The 20,110-nt window shown below is 37.3% G+C and overlaps 2 protein-coding genes across 2 annotated transcripts in view; one reads left to right on the top strand and one right to left on the bottom strand.

Annotated features, from left to right (window-relative positions):
• Positions 1 to 20,110, bottom strand: part of TRPC5 (transient receptor potential cation channel subfamily C member 5) — a 292,767-nt gene that overhangs the window by 96,930 nt on the left and 175,727 nt on the right. The window lies entirely within an intron of this gene.
• On the top strand, positions 16,636 to 18,604 carry TRPC5OS (TRPC5 opposite strand). Its single transcript, XM_017502148.2, has one exon. It carries the CDS (start codon positions 16,742 to 16,744, stop codon positions 17,075 to 17,077), a length of 336 nt encoding a protein of 111 aa, XP_017357637.1. The 5' UTR covers positions 16,636 to 16,741; the 3' UTR covers positions 17,078 to 18,604.

The following is a 20,110-nucleotide window of genomic DNA, read 5'->3' as shown; positions in this document are numbered from 1 at the left end:
TGTCCCCTGGTTTCTTGGGGGTGTCAATTCAGGGCGTGCTTCCTGTTTTATCCTATAAATACACCTGGCTGTAAAGAGCCTACAAGCAGTCTGTTTCCTCATGAAGTGTGGTAAGGTAGGTAAGAAGAGCTCTCTCTCAACTTGACAATTACACATTATGGGCAAAAGCTAGGGTCACGTCCTGTACCATACTTAGGAATGCTACGTTTTAAATTTCTTACAAACTTGTTACAAAATGTCGGTGTCCTGGAAGAAGTTGCACAGACCATTTTGATTGGCTGAAATAGAAATATAATTCCGGAGGTGGGGGGAGTGTTACATAAAAGAGTATCCCCCAGTTTCTTGGGGGGTATCAATTCAGGGGTTGCTTCCTGTTTTATCCTATAAATACATCTGGTTGCAAAGAGCCTACAAGCATTCTGTTTCCTGTTGCAATGTGGTAAGGTAGGGGTTGTGTCCCTGACTTCTTTATGCCCCAGAGTATAGCCTGAAACTGTAGGATAACTGAAGTGATGGCAGATACAAACTGAGGAGCTGAGAGCTAAAGGTGGTATATTATCACTGAGGTGATCCTTACGAAAGAGTAGCTGCAATTTAGCCAAGGCCTGACTAGAGCTTAATCAAGATAAGGCCAGGGCCAAGGTTTGGTTAAGGCCTAGCCAGCACCTCAGCTTAGATAAGGCCTACTTGAGGCTTAAGCACTGTTAAGCCATGGACTTGGGTAAGACCAAAGCCTAATTAAGGTTTGCTCAGCCCAATTAATGCCTAGGCAGCCTGGTTACAAGCTCACCAAGAGCTAAGCCCACTTAAGGCCTACTCAGAAATCAGTTAGGTGGAGACAGAGCCTAAGTCTAATTAAGTCCTAGTCAGCCCAATTAAGACCTAGTCAGAACATAAGCCTACTTCTGGTCTAGATCACACAGTTAAAACTAGCTAGCTTGGTTAATACTTCATTAGGATATTGGTAAAGCATAGTTGGTGCCCAAGTCTAGTTTTGGTCTAGTTAGAACCTGGTTCAGCCCTAGGCAAGGCCTAAGCCTAATTTAGGTCTAGTCAGAGCCTAGTTAAGCTCTAGTCAGCCCAACTGGGACCTATTCAGGGACAATGCCTAGTTAATGCCTGGTCAGCCCAGTTAAGCCCTAGCCAGAGTCTAAACCTAGTTAAGTTCTAGTCCTAGTCTAGTTAAGTCCTAGCAAGATCATAAGCATAGTTTAGTCCTAGTCAGAACTTAGTTAAGACTGAGTCAAAGCCTTAGCCTAGTTAAGGCCTAGTTAGTCCAGTTAAGACCTAGCCAGAGCCTAAGCTTACTTCAGGTCTAGTTAATTTTGTTAAAGCCTAGCCAGTGCCTAAACATAGTTAAAGAGCCTGTCAGAATTTTGATAAAGTATAGCCAAGGACTAAGCCTAGTTAAAAGCTAGCTAGCTTGCTTAAGACCTCATCAGTGTATTCTTAAAGCATAACCAATGTCTAAACTTTGGTTAGGTCTAGTCAGAAGCCAGTTCAGACCTAGCCAGGGCCTAAGCCTAATTTAGGTCTAGTCAGAGCCAGGTTAAGCCTTAGCCAGGGCCTATGTCTAGTTAAGTTGTAGTCCTAGTCTACTTAAGTCCTAGCAAGGTCAAAAACATAGTTTAGTCCTAGACAGAACTTAGTTAAGCCTTGGCCAAGGCCTAAGCTTAGTTAAGATGTAATGAAGCCTAATCAAGGTATAGGTGGGGCTTCAGCCTAGTTAAGTGTGAGTCAAAGCCCAGTTATGGCCTAGCCATTACCTAACACTAGTTTAGACTTTGTTAGAGCCCAGTTAGGCCTAGTTAGGGCTTAAGCCTAATTAAGGTGAAATCAGAGCCTAGATAAGGCCTAAGTCTAGTTAAGTATTGAGCAGAAACTAGTTAAGGTATAGCCAGGGCTTAAGTTTATTTAAGGCCTCGCTAGAGTTTTATTAAGGTATAGCTACAGCATAAGCCTAATTAAAAGCTAACTGACTTGATTAAGGTATTATCAGAGTGTTGTTAAGGACTATTTATATCCTAAGCCGAGTTTATATTTAATCAGAGCTAGTTAGGGCCCTAGTCAGAGCCCAGTTAAGGCTTAAATATACATAAGTATTTAATCACAAAATAGTTAAGGTAATGCCAGGCCTTAGCTTATTGAGACCTAATCAGAGTTTTTAAAGGTATACCCAGGGCCCAAACCTAATTAAAGGCTAGCCATCTTGGTTAAGCCCTCATCAAAATATAGTTAAAGTGAAGCAATGGCCTGAGCCCAGGTTAAATCTAGCCAGCCAATTAAGGCCTTATGAGGGCCGAAGTCCAGTTAAGGTTTAGTCAGAAGTCAGTTGATGTCTAGTCAAGGACTAAGCCTGGGTAAGGTCTAGTCATAACCTAAGTTTAGATAAGGCCTAGTCACAGTCTAGTTAAAGTATAGCAAAGGCATGAGACTAGTTAAGAGCTAGTTAGCACAATTAAGACTGTCAACCCAGTTAAAGCCTAGTGAGGGCCAATATTAGTTAAGGCTTAATTAGCCCAGTTATAGCTTATCCAGAGGATAAGCCTACTTGAGTCCTAGTCTAAGCATGGTTAAGGCCTGTCTAGGGTGTAAGTCTAGAGGAGACATAGAGTTTAGTTAAGGTATAGCCTGGACCTGGTTAAGGCCTAGTTAAGGTCTAAGCCTAGAAAAGGTGTGGTCAGACTTTAGTTAAGGTCTAGCCAGAGTTTGAGCCTACCTAGGGCCTAGTCATCCTAGTTAAGCTCTAGCCAACCCAGTTAAGGCCTATCCAGGGCCAAAGCCTAGTTAAAGCTTAGTCAGAATCTAGTTAAGTCACATGTAGGCCTTAAGCCTTGTTAAAGCCTAGTCAGAGTCTAGTTAAGGCAAAAGCAAGGCTTAAGCCTAGTTAAAGCCTAGTCAACTCAGTAAAGGTATAGCCAGGCTTATGCCTAGTTAAGTCCTAGTCACAGCCCAGTTAACTTAGCCAGGGACTATACCTAGTTAATATCTAATAGGTCTAGATAAGGCATTGCCAGGACCTAAGTCTAGAGAAGGCCTATTCAGTCTAATTTAATGTGTAGCAAGGGTCTGGGCCTATTTAAGGCATATTTAGCCCAGTTAGGTCTAGCAAGGGCTAAGCTTAGTTAAGTCTCAGTCAGAGTCTAATTAAGGCAGAGCCAGGGCCTAAATCTGGTTAAGGCCTAGTCATCTCTGTTAAAGTCTAGTGAGAATACTGGCCTAATAAAAGGTTAGTAAAGACTAGAGTGCCCAACTCATCCTGGTTTGCCTAAGATTTTCCATATTTAGCATTGAAAATTCTGCGTCCTGTAAAACCCCCTATGCCTGGAAAATCAGATTGGTTGGCCACTCTAATCAAAGGCTATAAAAAACAAAACAACAACAACAAAAACCCAAACAAACCCCACTTTTCTTTATCTTGGAGTTCATGGCTTATAAAACACATTCACAACATTATCTTGTTTGATTATTATAGCATCCACTTGAGATAGGTGTCATCATCCTCCTTAAAATATAGATGAATAAACTCAGGTTTAGAGAGAATAGTGCCTTCCTCAACGCCATACAATTAGTATCAGAAGTGCAGTTTAAATCTATGTTTAAACTCAAAAGCCACACTTTTAAAAAAACTAAATCAACAGGACATCTCCACATAATTAAACATTGTCTACATCACAAAATTAATACTTGCTCAAGGTATTGTCATCATCCTTATTTCTGATCAGGAAAGTGAGTCATAGTGAGCTTAAGTGATCTCCTAAGGCAAGAAAACCTTTAGACTTGAAACCCAGTTTCTCTGCCTCCAAAGTTGATATTGCCCTTAAAAATAATGTTTTTTTCTTCCATCCTTATTACTTCCTCAGTGTTAAATATTTCAGTACATGCCTGGGTGGCCAAAGTTGTGCATTTCTTCATGTTTCAGTGATGTTTGCATCCATGTGTTATCTAAAGTCTATTAAGCGTTTGGTAGATTGTGCTTGCATTGACACTTCTTTTTTCAGCCTGAGGTTTATTTATTGAATTGATGCATGCTGTTTCATTATGAGATATTTGTTGAGCCTGGCAGCAGAGTTGACTTAGTAGAGTCAAGCCTCCACTGCTTGATTTGCTGTGATCTTGGAAAAGAGAGTTCTGACAAGGGCACTGAAGACAAACCTGGTCTATTCAGTAATACTTAAGAGCATTTCTGAATGTACCCCTGGTCTAATGACGTTCTGGGGGCCAGAGAAAGAGATCAAGGTCTCCCTCTCTGGTAATGTGGATTCAATTGCCAGAAGGTACTGTGGACTTGGCTTGCCTTTTTCTGGCTGTGCCATTTCTGTCACCTCCTGTGAGCTTACCAGGGGTGATAGGCATCTCTATTAAAAAGCCTGTATGTAAATATAGCTGCATCTTCCACTATGTTATCCTGAGCACAAAATAGTTGCCACCCCTGCAGAATGCAGCAGCTTCTGGGTTAGATGCCAATGGTAGCAGCATGACAAGCATGAAAGTATCTTGTTCTTCCCCTGCCAAGTAAATACCAGCTTCCTGTTTGGTGGTACATTTAAAGGGACACTCTCCACTCTTTTTGTGTGGCAGTGGCAATGACGGAAAGCTTCCAACATGGGCAGTTAGTGGCTTAGATGATGGCACAGTGGAAGAGGCCATTGGGAGGTACATAAGTTTGCAGATGGTTTTTTGGACTCTCACTTCCTTTATCTTATTACATTGCTTTGGAGATCTGTTTGATTTAGTGTGTAATGCAAGAGGAAGGCAGAGATAGTTAGGAAGAAACAAATAATTTATTCCCCTGAGTAGCTGGGATATTGAAATGTTGCTTTCTTTCTTTCTTGGAGAGAATCCCATTTGGGAATCATTTTCTCTCATATTCACAAGCCAATTCCCCACATAAGCTTGGGTCTTTAATTGACTTTGCATTTGCTGGTGAAACACATTAAGCTTCAAGGCACTGGGTTAGTGACACAAGCAGGGCATGTTCCCTTTCTAACAAAGAATCTGGAAGGTCTTTCCTCAATGACTAGTGGCTTTGCAGTATAATATTGGAGGCTACAGAAAGAGGGTGCAAAACTAGGTTCCTGATTTTACCACATTCCAGCTATGTAGAATCTATTTTGGGTAGATCATTTCACCTCTCTGGATTTCTATTTTCCTAGATGTAAAATGGAGATAAATTCTGTGTTGCCCTGCCCACCTCATATAGTAATTAACATGATTAAATGGGATACCATGTGAAAGCACTAGAAGAAATATAAAACACTATGAAAATGTAGGGAATTATTAGTCCTTACAAATTATTAGTCAACAAATATTTACTGAATATCTTCTATGTGCTAGACACTGTTCTTGCACTTAGACAAAACAGAGATCCCTGCCTTAATGGAGCTTACATTCTAGACAGGAAGACCAGAAAATAAATGATCATCATAATAAATAAGTAAACTATATCATATATGTAGAAAGTGATATGTTTCTAAGAAAAATTAAAACATAGAGCAGAATAAAGAAGACAGGACTGCCAAGTTGGGAGGGGGAGCTTTGATTTTACAAAGGTGGTGAGTGAAGTATTCATTGAGAAGACAAGATAGAAGCAAAGAGATTGAAGAAAGTGAGGGATTTAACTCTTTTGATATTTGAACTAAGACCATTCCAGGCAGAATAGCCAGTATAAAGAGCCTAAAGAGGAAGTGTGCTTGGCGAATTTGAGAAATGACAGAGTCTAGTATCCATTAGTTATTTTTCCTGGTCCTCTCCCTCCTCCCACTCTCCACCCTCTGATAGGCCCCAGTTTGTGTTGTTCCCCTTTATGTGTCCATATGTTCTCAACATTTAGTTCCCACTTATAAGTGAGAACACGCAGTATTTGGTTTTCTGTTCCTGTGTTAGTTTGTTAAGGATAATGACCTCCAGCTCTATCCATGTTTCTGCAAAGGACATAATCTTGTTGTTTTTTATGGCTGCATAGTATTCCCTTGTATACGTGTACCACATTTTCTTTATGCAGTCTACCACTGATGGGCATTTAGGTTGATTCCATGCCTTTGCTATTGTGAATAGTGCTGCAATGAACACAATGAACATAATGTGTGCATGTGTCTTTAGGATAGAAGGATTTATAATCCTTTGGGTATATACCCAGTAATGGGATTGCTGGGTCAAATGATATTTCTGTCTTTAGGTCTTTGAGGAATTGCCACACTGTCTTCCACAATGGCTGAACTGATTTACACTCACACTGACACAGTATAAGCATTCCTTTTTCTCTGCAACCTCACTAGCATCTGTTTTTTTTTTTTTTTTTTTTTTTTTTTTTTTAATTTTTTAAAGAAAATAATTTTTTTTTTTTTTTTTTTTTTTTTTTTTTTTTTTTTTCACTTTTTAATAATAGCCAAGAAAAGAAATCATGTTCTCATTCTTGCTCTGCTACTAACCAGCTTTGAAATGCAATCTTGGAAAGTCAGTTACCCTCTTTGGTTCTTCATTTCTTCAATTGTAAAATAGGTATAATCCTTACTACACAGGATTATTATAAGTTAATGTATCTGAACATATTTGAGGATGTAATTACCAGAAGAAGAAAACTATAAAATATTGGAATGCATTACCAAGGGACGCTATGAAATGTTATTTTGAAATTGTTAAAAACAGAAGGACCTTTCCTTTGGTGGACAGGCATTAAGCATATTTACAGGCAGAAGGAAGCAATCTGTGATCGTCTTTTCATGTGGTAAAATAAACTAACCTGGTCTTTCTTGGCAAGCTGGCATTTGCCACAGAAACATAGAAGAGGCCACAACTGGTGCTTAGTCTTGCTCTTGTCAAATTTCTGAGATGTATTCCTGAAGCTAGGGACTAAATCCAGGCTAGGATGGTACGAAGAAAAAAGTACACAAAGATAGTTGCATAATGCTCCCCTTCTTACCCAAATGATTCACATAGGAATTCTTAAAACTTTGCATTGGTTTGGGTGAAGTCATGCTAAACATAGGATAATGGGCCTTCATTATCTTGTCTCAATGACCTTGCCAATTACTTTCCAAGTGGGTGTTTCCAAGGAGTTAATGCTTTGAAAGAATCATTGCCACAATACCAGGTGGAGGGCATTCTCTGTGCAACTGACAGTGCATTGGAGGCATAACCAATGTGTAGCCTACAACGCAGTTAGCTTTCGCCAGGCCTGGAGTGGTGCATGTGACCTATAGCCCCGCCAGAACTCAAAGCCACAATAAGGAAGTGGTTCAGAGAAAGTTAGACTAGGAGGATTTGCTAATCCTCAAGGATTTCCTACAATCTTTGATTGTTCTTAGGTCTCCTGAAAGGGACATTTGTGAACTATAACTTCAAGACAGTCCTATTCCCTTGCATTTTTATCTAAGCTCAAAGCCATCATCCAATATTGGTTCTATGAGATAAATTGTATTTCTGGCATGTCCTTCCAGTTTTTGTAATGCCTGCAGCCATCTCTTCTCCTGCCTTCCATAAATAACTATTCACTAGTCATGATGTACCACATACTATTTCCTAGATCCTGGAATTTCTCCAGTGCAATTATATTAGCTAGCATTTATTAGGTGCTAATTATATACCAGGTACCATTTTAAATTCATCGTGTTAATTAACTAATGTAATTCTCACAGTTGTCATTATCTTCACCTTATAGATGAGGAAACTGACACAGAGAGTGTTTAGCAACCTTCTAGTTAGTAAGTGGTGAAGTTGAAATTCAAATATAGTGTTGTTTTTTTTTTTTTTTGACACCAGATACTATCCTAATAACCACTAGTATTATTTTATATGTCTCCCCAAAAACATATGCAAACAAACGACCACAACTTTCTGTTTTCCGTCTCAGAAAACTGAAGAAAGACTTGGAAATTAAACCTTTTTCCTGTTACCCCCAAGTTCTGTTATTTTAGACCCTGTCGTCTGCACTCTAATATTTGAAGACCAAAAAAACTTTCTAGAAGTATCGAATCTCTTTCCAGACTCTCTAGGGGCCTGGGAGCCTCTCATAGCAGCCAAGCCTCAGGGACAAGCCTGCGTAGGGTCCTACCACGTTAAAATTGAGTGGCTCTCCTCATCTTTGAACAGTGTTTTGAGGAAACTGTGTATCTGTCTAGGAAAATAACCAAGATGTATTTTCAAAAGTGGTTGTTTTTCTCTACTAAGTTGTTTTTCTGAAGGGTAAGCCAGTCTGCAATTTTTCTCTGCAGCAATGAACAAATTTGGAGGAGGAAAGAAATTCAGTAGAATTTGGATTAAATTGACCATAAGGACATTTCCTACTCCCCCTTTTTTTAGTTTCGGTTTTGAATTTTTCATATATTTTCAAGAAGGGGCCATGTTTAGCTCCTCAGCTGCACAAATCTTTCCTTTCTTTCTTGATAAATTATAGATGCTTCATGGGAATTTTAAATGTCAGATCCTATAACAGGCAAATGCTGTATTGCGCGCAGTTATTTTTTAAAGGGAAAAGTTTGTAGCTTTCTCAAAAAGAGTTTAAAGTGTAAATACTATTTTTTGTTCATTGTACTCCCCTAGAGTTGCTTCTATTATGTCAAAATTATGAAAATTTTCCCTTTGGGGATAAAGTTGTTTTGATGTTTTCTCAAGGGGTGAAGAGGGCAATGAGAAGTTATGTATGTCTGGAGTTTTTTTGTTTGTTTGTTTTTTAACAAGCTATAATGAATGCATGTATCCAAATGGTACTGCAGCACTAGAGAAGGGAGCACTATGGGAAAAATTTCCCTGTTTGTAAATAGAAATCTGGCACTCATCCTTATCAAAGGTGCATTCTAATCTTTCCCACATAACTGCCTCTGTTCCCCTTGGATATGAACGAATTTACCTTGCCTAATACAGAGAAGCTTATCAAGTATAAACATAGACCCAGAGGATTTGGATCTCTTTGCTCCTTTTCCATCATATTGTTAGACACTTACTGCCAGTTTTCCAGCTAGGAACATTGCAAAATTGCCGGGTAGGACTTTCAGCTAAAAGAAAAATGGTGACTTTTGATTAGTTGTGCAGACAAAAATGTCATAAGAGAGAGAGATTAATAAAAATTAATCTTATCAGATGGATAGCATGGCCTCTGCTTCAGCTGTCTTTATGAGCTACTTGTAATATGTAGGTTATCTCATCTTGTATCAATTAAAAACTGTCTAGCCATCAGGGTCTCTTGCCTTAGCACTGCCATGAAGCAGAGACCCACACAGGCCAAAGGAACTCTCCCCTGCACATTCATACTTCATTCCATTTTCATTAACTTTGATGACTGGCTTGCTGAATCCTGGTAAGACTCTTATCACTGTCTTGCTGTCCTCATTAGTTTTATAGGAAGGAAACCTAAAATTTAAAAATAAAACAATTTTTGAGATATGGCATGCACACTGCACAAATTTTAAGGGTGCATATCAATGCTTTTGTTTTTTGACATATGTGATTATACCAAGATATAGAACATTCCCAGCACCCCAGAAGGTGTCCTCATATCCCTTTCCTGTCAATAACCTACTACTCAGAGGTAACCACTTTGTTCACTTCTTTTCCATAGATTTGTGTGCCTGTTTTTGGATTAAATGTAAATGGAGTGATATGATAGCTAATTTTATGCATCTGGTTTATTTCAACATTCTTGTACCTGTATCTTGGTGGATATTTGTGCTCTCCGGTTATATATTTAGGAGTGGCATTCCAGAGTCATGTGATAGAGGTATGATTGGTTTTAGTAGATACTGCCAAATAGTTTTCCAAGGTAGTTGTACCAGTTAACAATTTCACCAGCAATCTATGAGAGTTCCAGCTGCTCCATGTTTTCAGTGCATGATATTGTCAGTCTTTTCCACTTTAGCTCTTCTGGCGGGTTTTGTATATCTGACTGTGGTTTTAATTTGCACTTCCCTGATGAGTAATAGTGATGAACACCTATTAGTATGCTTGTGAGCCATTTGGATATTCTCTTCTATGAAGTGCCAGTTCAATTCTTTTATACTTTTAAAAAATTAGTTTATATTTTTCTTATTGATTTGTAGGAGTTTAAAAAATGTATGAATGTAGTGGATATAAGTCCTTTGTTTGATATATATTGTGAATATTTCATCCCAGTCTGTGGTTGGCTTTTCATCCTTTTAAGGTATGATTAATTAATCTTTTCTTTCATAGTTAATGGTTTTTGTCCTATAGGAAATATTTGCCTACCTAAGATTATGGAGATTTTCTCCTGTGGTTTGATCTAGAAGCTTTATTGTTTTAACTTGCATATTTAGGCCTATGATTCATCTCAAATCATTATTAGTATTAGTATTATTTTGGTATCTGGTATGAGTTAAGAGTCATGGTTCCATTGACTTATTTGTCTGTCCTTCGGCTAGTACCATGCTGTCTTAATTTCTGTAGCTGTATAACTGGCCTTAATATTTGGTAGCATATGTCCTTCAATTTGTTCTTCCTGAAAATTTTTCACTATTACTAGCCCTTATGTACCCTTATACATTTTATAATCATTTTGTCCAAATTGCCCTTTGGGAGTGGTTTTGATCTTTTTGACTCATTACTTTTCCCTTTGTCCCTCTAACTTCAAAATCTAGGTAACCTTTTAAAGGTGGATATCGGTGGCCTATTTGGGGCAGTTCCCTTCTAGAGGGAGATTCTGAAGTACCAGGAGACTGCAGGAGATTTTCCTGTGCCTTTCCTGCCCAGGCAACAGCCCAGAACTCAGGTGACTTCAGGTAAGAAAAACTATCCCGGCATTTTGGACTTTGCAAGTTTCCAGTGCATTATTTTCGTGTTTCTCAACTGCCAAACATTGTACTGATTTCTCTTTTGCTCAGGAGAGTCCTTCTGCCGTACAGCCAAACTTCAAATTCAACAGTGCCCAGAATTAGCAAATTCCACAGGAAAGGAAAAAAGCACCTGATTATCAGGACACTTAGGAAGGGCCCTTTACTCTCTGAAATGTTTGTTCATCTAGTCCTTGCTTATCCTTAAAGCTATTGATTTTGCAACTTATCTTTTTTTGGGGGTGGTGTTTTTTTTTTTTTTTTTTTTAGTTGTCGCAGGAACATTCACACCCTGTTTGGAAGAGAAGTCTGCAAATTGTTTACTAGGTGGAGCCTTGATACCCCCATCCCTCTCAGCTCTATCACAGGTAAGTAGTTTATGAACATTTGGGCCAATTCAGTAGGTCAGTGGAAGGATAGAAAATAGACATATCCCTGAACCTCCCAGTCACAGATAATGGGGATTTCTTCAGAGACTGATCTGCTTAAGTCACTTTCAACTTGGAATTCAGGCAGTTTCTACGGACAGCAAATGGCATTAACATTCTCAGTTCTACTCCTACTTAGGAGAATGAGATGTCAGCTCTGGCCTTGACTAAGGCAAATTTGCTCCTATAGTCACCTAAATTTGTACCCTCTAGCCTAGGACTTTAGAAGTCAGACCTGGGCTGACTTTCAGTTCTGCATCTTTACTTATGTGATCATGGGCAAATTACTGAATCTCTGATCCTCCGTTTTTCCTCCTATAACTTCATAAGATGATTTTATTGTGAGGATTAAATGTACTACAGGTTGGGTATCTCTAATCTGAACATTTGAAATACTAAATGCTTCAAAAACCAAAAGTTTTGAGGACCAACATGATACCTTTGCTTTCTGATGGTTTGGTGAACACAAATTTTGTTTAGTGCACAAGATTATTAAACATATTCTATAAAATTGCCTTCAGGCTTTGTGTATAAGGTGTTTATGAAGCATAAATGAATTTCATGTTTAGACTTGGGTCTCATTCCTAAGATATCTCATTATGTATGTGCAAATACTCCAAAATCTGAAATCTGAAACACTTTTGGTCCCAACCATTTTGGATAAGGGATACTCAATCTGTAATATAAGAAAAGTGGGATTTACAGTCCTTTATACATAATAGGTCTCCCATAAATGTGACAATTTATTAGAAAAATTTTTATGGGCACATCATCAAATCTGGCATATGCTTTCAGAGGCTGGGGATTGTGCTTGGTTACTTTTTTGAGGGCAGTAAAATTTTCATATAGTGAAATGTACAAATCTTTAGAGTACCATTCAATGAGTTTTGACACATGCATACTCCTGTGTGACTGACAACCTTATCTAAGCACGATCATTACCATCACTCTAGAAAGTTCCTTTATGCCCCTTCCCACTCAATTCCTACTTTCGTAAATGCAACTGCTATTCTGAATTTTTTTCTATGTAGATTATTTTGCACTTTCTAAAATTGTGTATGAATGGAATCAAACAGCATGTAATCTTTTGTGTCTGGCTTCTTTCATTAAGTATAATGTTGATTATTCATCCATGTTGTTGTCCCTATCAGTGGTGCCTTTCTTTTTATTGCTGATTAGTATCACATTGTCTGACTATACCATAGTTTGCTTATTCATTCTCTTCTTGATAGATACCTGAGCTATTTCTACTTTTTGGTGATTATGCATACAACTTCTATTGCCATCCTTGTAAATGTCACTTTGTGAACTTTCATTTCTCTTGGGTAAATACCTAGGAGTGGAATTGCTGGGATATAGATAGGTGAATGCGTAGTTTTATAGGAAACTGATAGATATTTTTACAAAAACATAATACTATTTTATACTCCTACCAGTACTATAAATGTGTGTAAGAATTCTGGTTCCTCTATATCTTTGCCAATATTTGGTGTTGTCAGTCTTTAATTTTAGCTAATCTACTGAGTGTATTGTGGGATCTTAGTGTGATGCCGATTTGTATTTCCCCAATTACTAATGATGTTAAGGATGATTTCATGTGCTTGTTAGCTCTTTACTTGAATTGTCTCTTCAGCTCTTTTGACCACTTTTAAGTTGGATTGTTTGTCTTTTTATTATTGAGTTATAGGTTCTTTATATATATATATGTATGTATATATATATATATATAGAGAGAGAGAGAGATAGATAGATAAACATACACACACACACACACACACACACACACATGCACACACACACATATATATCTGACAATGAAATTTAACCAGAATATATAAAGTATATATTCTCTCAACCAGAATATATAAAGCATATAATATGTAAAATATTATAATATATAAATGTATAAAATATAGTTTTTATATAATATACTTTATATGTTTATATATAAAGTATATGGTATTATAAAGAAATATACTTTATATATTTATATATAAAGTATATAGTGTTATAAAGCAATATACTGTACATATTCTGGTTGAAAGTTCATTGTCAGATATATGTTTTGTGAATATTTTCTCTCAGTCTCTGAGTTGCCTGTTCATTTTATTAACTGTATGTTTTGATGAGTTGGTTCATCTTTATACCCCCTGTTTTTCACATGCATGGTTGAAGCTTGATAATATTTACTGAATGAATGAGATGAAAGTTGTTCCTCCCTCTCTTCTTCCATTATTTCCTTTATTCAAGGACATTTACTGATTACATACTATGCTGGTAAGCACTCTTCTGTTCCTTGGGGATATAGCAGAAAACAAAACAGACAAATTTCTTAGTCTCATGACAATTACATTTTAATCTATATGTATGTGGGGTAAGGTGAGAGACAGAAGAACAAATAATTAAACAAGAAAATATGAGCTAGTTATAGCTAGGTACCATCATGCAAAAATGAAATTTGTACATCCTGGGAAAGGGATGATTGGGGCTTTACTCAGGTTGAGGGGTAAGAAATCTGAGGAGGTTATTATATTAGATATCAGAATGACATGAAGTCATTACTCCCTCCTCCCCAGCAAGGAGAAAAGGATCCCAGGCAGAGGATATATCTAATTTAAAAAGTCCCTTAAAGTGAGCTGGGGCTAGGCATAAACTATTCCAAATACCCCTTTAGGCTAACTCAGGTGTCCAGAGTTGGTTGCTTTGGAAATTACTGTAACTGTCATAAGCTGATGCTACACTGTTACTCTTTCTCATTATTGGAATACTTAGCAGTTTCTTCAAGTTTCTCCTTGCCCTGTCTTCACCCCCTAGTTGCTAAGTTCTGAGATGGTTTGAGAATAAAAATGGTAGATCAACTAATAAATGGGTCAACAAAGTTAAGGCAAGGTCAGTAATTATTTTTCCCATCAAAAGTGACTGAGTCCCCTGCCCTGCAAATAAATCAAGGGCCACATAAAGTAATAAGTAACTACACTTCTCTTATAAGAGAACAAAATATGGAATGTTCTACCTCTTTGTTTTTTATATTTAGGTTGCGTAATGTACAACTCAATAAATATAATAAAAATTTGATGATTCTAATATAATTTATTCCAAACTTTTCCCAGTTTTAGGAGAGAGATACAAGTAAAGATTATGGCAAAGAGTAAGAAAAGATGGAGATAGAGAGGGTGTGAAATAGAATGAACCATATAGGTGAATAAATGGAAGCATATTGACAAAGAGGAGGAATAAAAGATTCCCAGAAGAAGATAGAGAAGCTGAGAAAAAAAAAAAACTGGGTGAATGGGAAGTCAGAAGTTAAATAGATTTTGTATGAGTGTGTTCCTGCAACCTTCTTGTGCCTTTGGGCTGCGGATACCATATAGTAATAGGTTATTGCTTCCTTTGAAAAATGTGATGGTGCTCCCTAACAATATTTAATACACATCTTATTTCCGTGTTTTCCTTCTGATGAGCTGATGCGTGTTCTACATAAATGTCAAATTCCTTTCCTTGATTTCTCTCCATATTTCCTTCCATGAGACGTGTTTCTCTTAAATCAAACAAACAGATCTTTTGAATTAATAAAACAAACTGTTCTGCCTCTAGTACCCATTCTTCTATATTTCATATGGAAAGTTGCCTCCAACAAAATCATGCCTTCTGGTCATTATGGTTGTGACCCTTATCATCAGGGCAAACCTTATGTCTACTTGTAGGATTTTGGAGAAAAAAAAATGTAGTGATCTGACAGGATTTATGCTAAGTGGACATAGTATACAACTAAGTAGGTCAAAAAAGGCCCTCTGGAGACCAGCAAGCTCTATGTGCAAATCACAGGCCATCTGGCTGATGATTTTCTGTACTCCGATAAATATCCAAGGATTACAGTCAGCTGAAAGTAAAGCCTGTGGCTTGCTGGACCCCACTCTGGTCAGAATTGCTGAAAACTGGGCAATAATAGACTTGGGAGAATCCTAAAGGAGTGATATAGATGACTGCTTCCTAAGACTTTCAACTAGGAAAAGCCTGACTGGGGCTGGAGAAAGAAAATCAGCCCAATTTACAGAATTAATAGCCAGAAATTTAACATACAGATATACCCAAGGGAAAAGAAACTGGCCACAGGTATATAGCTACACTTATCAACCATGTAGACCTGGACTATTGCAGGAAAAACAATCTGGTGAAGGGAGATATGAAACTAAACTGGTTAAAGGAGTTTAGAAATGCTTGTAAAACACGTATCAGCTTATCAGATTGGAAAAGAAGAATAATCTATTTGGAATGAAAGGGGAGATAATCTAGGCCCCCAAAACTAATGTAGACCCTGAAGCTTCGGGGACTCTACTTGGCTCCCTTGTCAGTGCAATTTAAGGTTGTAGAATGGGCTTGTGAAATCTCAGGGCATATGGACATGTATGTACCAGGTTAGCAGAGACTAAAGAGTTAAAAAACAATGACTCAAATAAACAAGTAAGAAGTATGAGATATGACAAAATGCTAAAAACTTCTTGTATCCTCAATGGATTCATTTTAAGTGTGGTGAGGAGTGGTAAACCAGGCGAACATAGCAGGTAGATTATATTGAGCCAATATCTACATTTTCAAACAAATAATATTGCTTTAAACAAGTATATACTTACTCAGATAGTGGGTTTGCAGAGGCCACCAGATATGCAGATGAAAACAGTGCAACCATGGCTTTAGACAAAGTTGGAGATACTAGTTGCTAGATATGGAAGAGGGTCAGTAATAGGAAATTATCAAGGAACTAATCTTATAACTGAAATTGTCCAAAATTTGGCAAAATACAGAGAATGTGAGACTTTTATTTACCATATACTCCCCAGGCTGTGGGGCAACTGGAAACTTTAATGAATGGATTTCTAAAAACACAGAAAGAATTCAGTAGTACCAGATATAAATGGCAACACAGCAAATTTGCTAATTAAGACAGAGTTAATTGTATCCTTCCTCAAAAGAGATGTTCAAGAGAGACAAACTACCTATGCTCACTTTTCTCCCAAATCTCTTAACAAGTGATGAAGACCATGAGGTATTCAAAGGAAAGAGTAGTAGATCCTCACAAAGCCAGCAACAAAGGAGGGGCTATAGTTAGGCATATCCTTTCAACCTTAACAGCAATTCTTGATAGGAGTAACCTGTGGCCATAGCCTGTAGGATGGATAAAGACTCAAGGATACTAATCTTCATATTTATCTTTTTTATTATTAGGTCTGCTTTGCTGTTTTCTCTTGGCTGTGACAGTCTGCCTGATGGTTATTATAATAGCAGTTCACCATTAGTACAAACAAGAGTACCATGTATTAATTCTGTGCACAGTTTACCAACATCATCAAAAAGTTATATTGTTCCACTGTTCTTGTTCTGTACTTGATCACCATCATAATTATATACACACCCTAATTTCTGGTCTAAACCAACCACAGAACCATTGTTAGCCCCTGTACTATCTGTTGTCACCAAGTGTCTATTTGCTAGAGCTTTTAGTGATATTTTATCTATTGATAAGCGCACTGAGGCATGGATTCCACATCAGTTCCCGTACTCATGGATGGACTTGTTGCTTGTGTAGCCCAGTTAATAAGAATAGCTAATGAGCTTTTACAATTCATTATACAACAACAAGAAGTTCCTCATGTAGAAGAAAATGGTAGAGCAGAAGAGACAGAAGCAGATGCACCTCCTCCTGAGGAGGCTTCAGCACCAGATCTCCCTAATCTCTCAGACTTAGACTCAATACTTACACCAACAGAGGATGAAGACCTAATGTTTGATGTAGATCAGGCTATGTTAGAAATGGATAGCTTATATGAAGATACAGTCTCTGATATAAATGATGACTTAACAAGTGGCTAAGATCCAATTTTCCCCCACCGGCATGTGAAAACTGATCATTTCTCTGTTTTAATATATTCTATATTCTTATTTTCTGTATATTAGCAATATGTATTTTCTCATAATTCTGCATATGTTCATCACTAATAACCCATATAATGTAAGATTTGGTTACTTCCAGCAAAGGCTGGTCTATTTTCCTCTTTGTTGTTATTCAAAAAATTCTGGCTTTTGCCATGTAGGTCTCCCTTTACCGGTACTTACTCTAATGCTCAAATTTCTGATGACAGGAGCAAACAATAGAAAATAAATTCCTTATCTAACTATGGAGTAGAGAAAAGATGAACTCTATCACATCTTAGGACTAATTTCTCTGGTCTACAATGAATGGAAATCAAATGGGAACTATCCCCCATCGTAGCATTTACTGTAAAGTAAATGAATACATTCACGTTAACAGGACAGTGTTGAGATACTTTTATTTGAAATGATATAATTCCTTACTTATCCTATAAGAGAGAATGTGTCCAACAAAAAATGCTAAAGTAGACTAAGGGAGGTAATTTTAAAAGAGTACTATCTACAGTATAACAAAACTGCAGAAAGGTTTTTGAATGACTGTTGCCAAGGAGAAAACTGCAAAAGCTGGGACCAAGAGTTCCAATGCAAGACTGTTCTTGCAAATTCTGACCACATTGCAGCTACTTTACACTATTATTCTCCAAATGGAAATGGCACACTATACCAAATAACCAAAGAGAGAAATAATAGAAGGGCTAAGTAAAGCCCTACAAGGACTATTCACCAATGGAAAGACAAACACTCACCATATTAGCCTAGATATGGCCCATAGTGGATATGGATAAAATATATCTTCTTCAATATAGCTGAACTTATAAAGAATAGTTAATAGGCTTATTACAGTGAATCTGCTGCAACCTCAACCTAGAAATAGTTACTGTTCAGAGATAGAAGCAATAATGAATTTAAATAAAACATGGGTTGGTATTTAGCCACAATAATTTTGCATATGCCAGAAGGGGAAAATGCAATAGTTGAAGGACCCCCACAGCAAAACAGAGAGGGACCAAATAAATATGCAGGAAATTTACTGACCATACCGATTGCATGCCATACTGTACCCTCATTTCTATTTGTAAAAATAGCTACCTTTCAGACAAGCCCATGGACACTATGGCCCTCCTTCCTAGAGAATGACCATTGCATCTCATGCCATGGGCAAAAACTAGGTAAAGATATAAAGATATACCACTAGACAATGTATTACATGCAAACTGCAAAGAAATGACTTGTAGAAGGAAATCCACACTGGTGGAAATCAGATTATACCAATTCATATAAAGGCCTAAAGCATATTATAGTCAAAATAATTAAAATGACATTTAACACAGATGACTTCAGAGCTAACCTTTGAAAATCAGAATTTGTGGAACTATTCAACATATTAATATGAGAACTTTCAAAAATAGACTGCTATGTGAAAGGATTGATAAAAGTAGTTGAGGATTCAGGAGACTTAGAGGAGCACATGAAAACACAAATAGGAAAAATAAAAATTACATCATAGAACAACTGTGGATAATTAAAATCCACATGGGATAGCAGATTTAGGGATTTTACTGACACAATAACTGGACAAACTGAACCTTACTATCTTGTTTTCCCAGTACAGAGGACTCTAGATAAGCAGTTATGTACAAAATGGCAAATAATTGATGCAGTACAAAGGGACTATGCCAAATTAACCTAAATAGAGTAGTGGGAAAGCAAGGTGAAACAGTTTATCACTCCATTCCATTAGGAACAGCCCTACTAGGAAGCTTAGTGATAGTAGTTTAACAAGAAAATTTAGACATTTAGTAAATAACAATAAAAATAGGGGAACTGGATAAAAGTTAAACATTAAAGGAATCATTGCTTTAATTATAGCTTCAAAAACAGCCAGGAAAGATACACACTCCCCACAGGGAATTTGGACTTTAGGAAACTGGGCTATAATTTTGTGTCAAAATAAAACTCAAAGCATAAATACCTGGACAAGATCTGAGAACATATCCAAGGATAAACCACCAGTCTGCTACAAATTTTATTTGGTGAGCAATTTAACTGTAGCAGGACAGACCTGGTGCTCTTAAACATGATAGATCCCAAAGGGTAACTATTCCTCCAAGTGGAATTTTAGAATATGGACTTTACAACAATCCCATAACAGATTAATGTGAGCTTGTTAAAACTGTTAGTGTATTATAAGAGAACACAAGCAACCATACTAACTCAAGGAGGTCATGAAACTACATCAAGAGAAATTCGTGAGGCTACTCTAGATCTTGAAACAGGACAAAGATTTGAACCAGCCTGTAAGACGAGTAATGTTTAATATAGTCTTTAGGCATCAAAGCAGGGAGATGCTACAACCTCATAATATGTGGAGCTGGCTGACCCCTTCTTTGCCTGGATTACCTGGAAAGTTTGTACTGTAATGGCACCTCAGGAGCTAGATAAGATATATTCCAGTGTTTGCTTTGATTCTATAATTGGATGTGCTTAAGGATTGTTAAGATATAACCCCTGCTCCAAGAAATGGATTGTTGTATTAAGTACGTTTGCTCTAGGGAACAGAATTAGAGTTAATAGTGAAAAGAAATGTTTAGGAAATAAGAAAATACTTTGGAACAAGAACTAGTGGGGAAGGTGTTTTCAGGAGAGAGAAGCAAATTAATAAATTGTCAACAGCTATGCAACTGTTTATGGTGGAAAGCCATGATATGGAGTTAGTTTTTAAATAGGTTTATGAACAAAGCCCTGTTTTTATCTTATGCAAATTAGCCAACCCTAAGATGTTGCTATAAATAGCTAGCTGATAGGCGATTGCCGTAAGTCATGTATCTGAAAGCTCAATTAGATGGAGAATTATTAACTAGTTTAGTCCACTTATTGGATACCTCTGAATGAAATCCTGAATCTCGTCCAGGAGAATGGAGAGAGTGGCTGGTCCTTTATGCAAATTAGCCCTTTTCTGTATCTTCTTTTTTT

This window comes from Cebus imitator, unplaced genomic scaffold (assembly GCF_001604975.1).
Source record: "Cebus imitator isolate Cc_AM_T3 unplaced genomic scaffold, Cebus_imitator-1.0 Scaffold292, whole genome shotgun sequence".
Classification (NCBI taxonomy): Eukaryota; Metazoa; Chordata; class Mammalia; order Primates; family Cebidae; genus Cebus; species Cebus imitator.
This window is presented reverse-complemented; position numbering and strand designations above follow the sequence as displayed.

What these genes read in the sequence shown, in the direction of transcription:
- TRPC5OS (XM_017502148.2), top strand. Translation starts at nt 16,742, where the DNA reads ATGGATTCCACATCAGTTCCCGTACTCATGGATGGACTTGTTGCTTGT.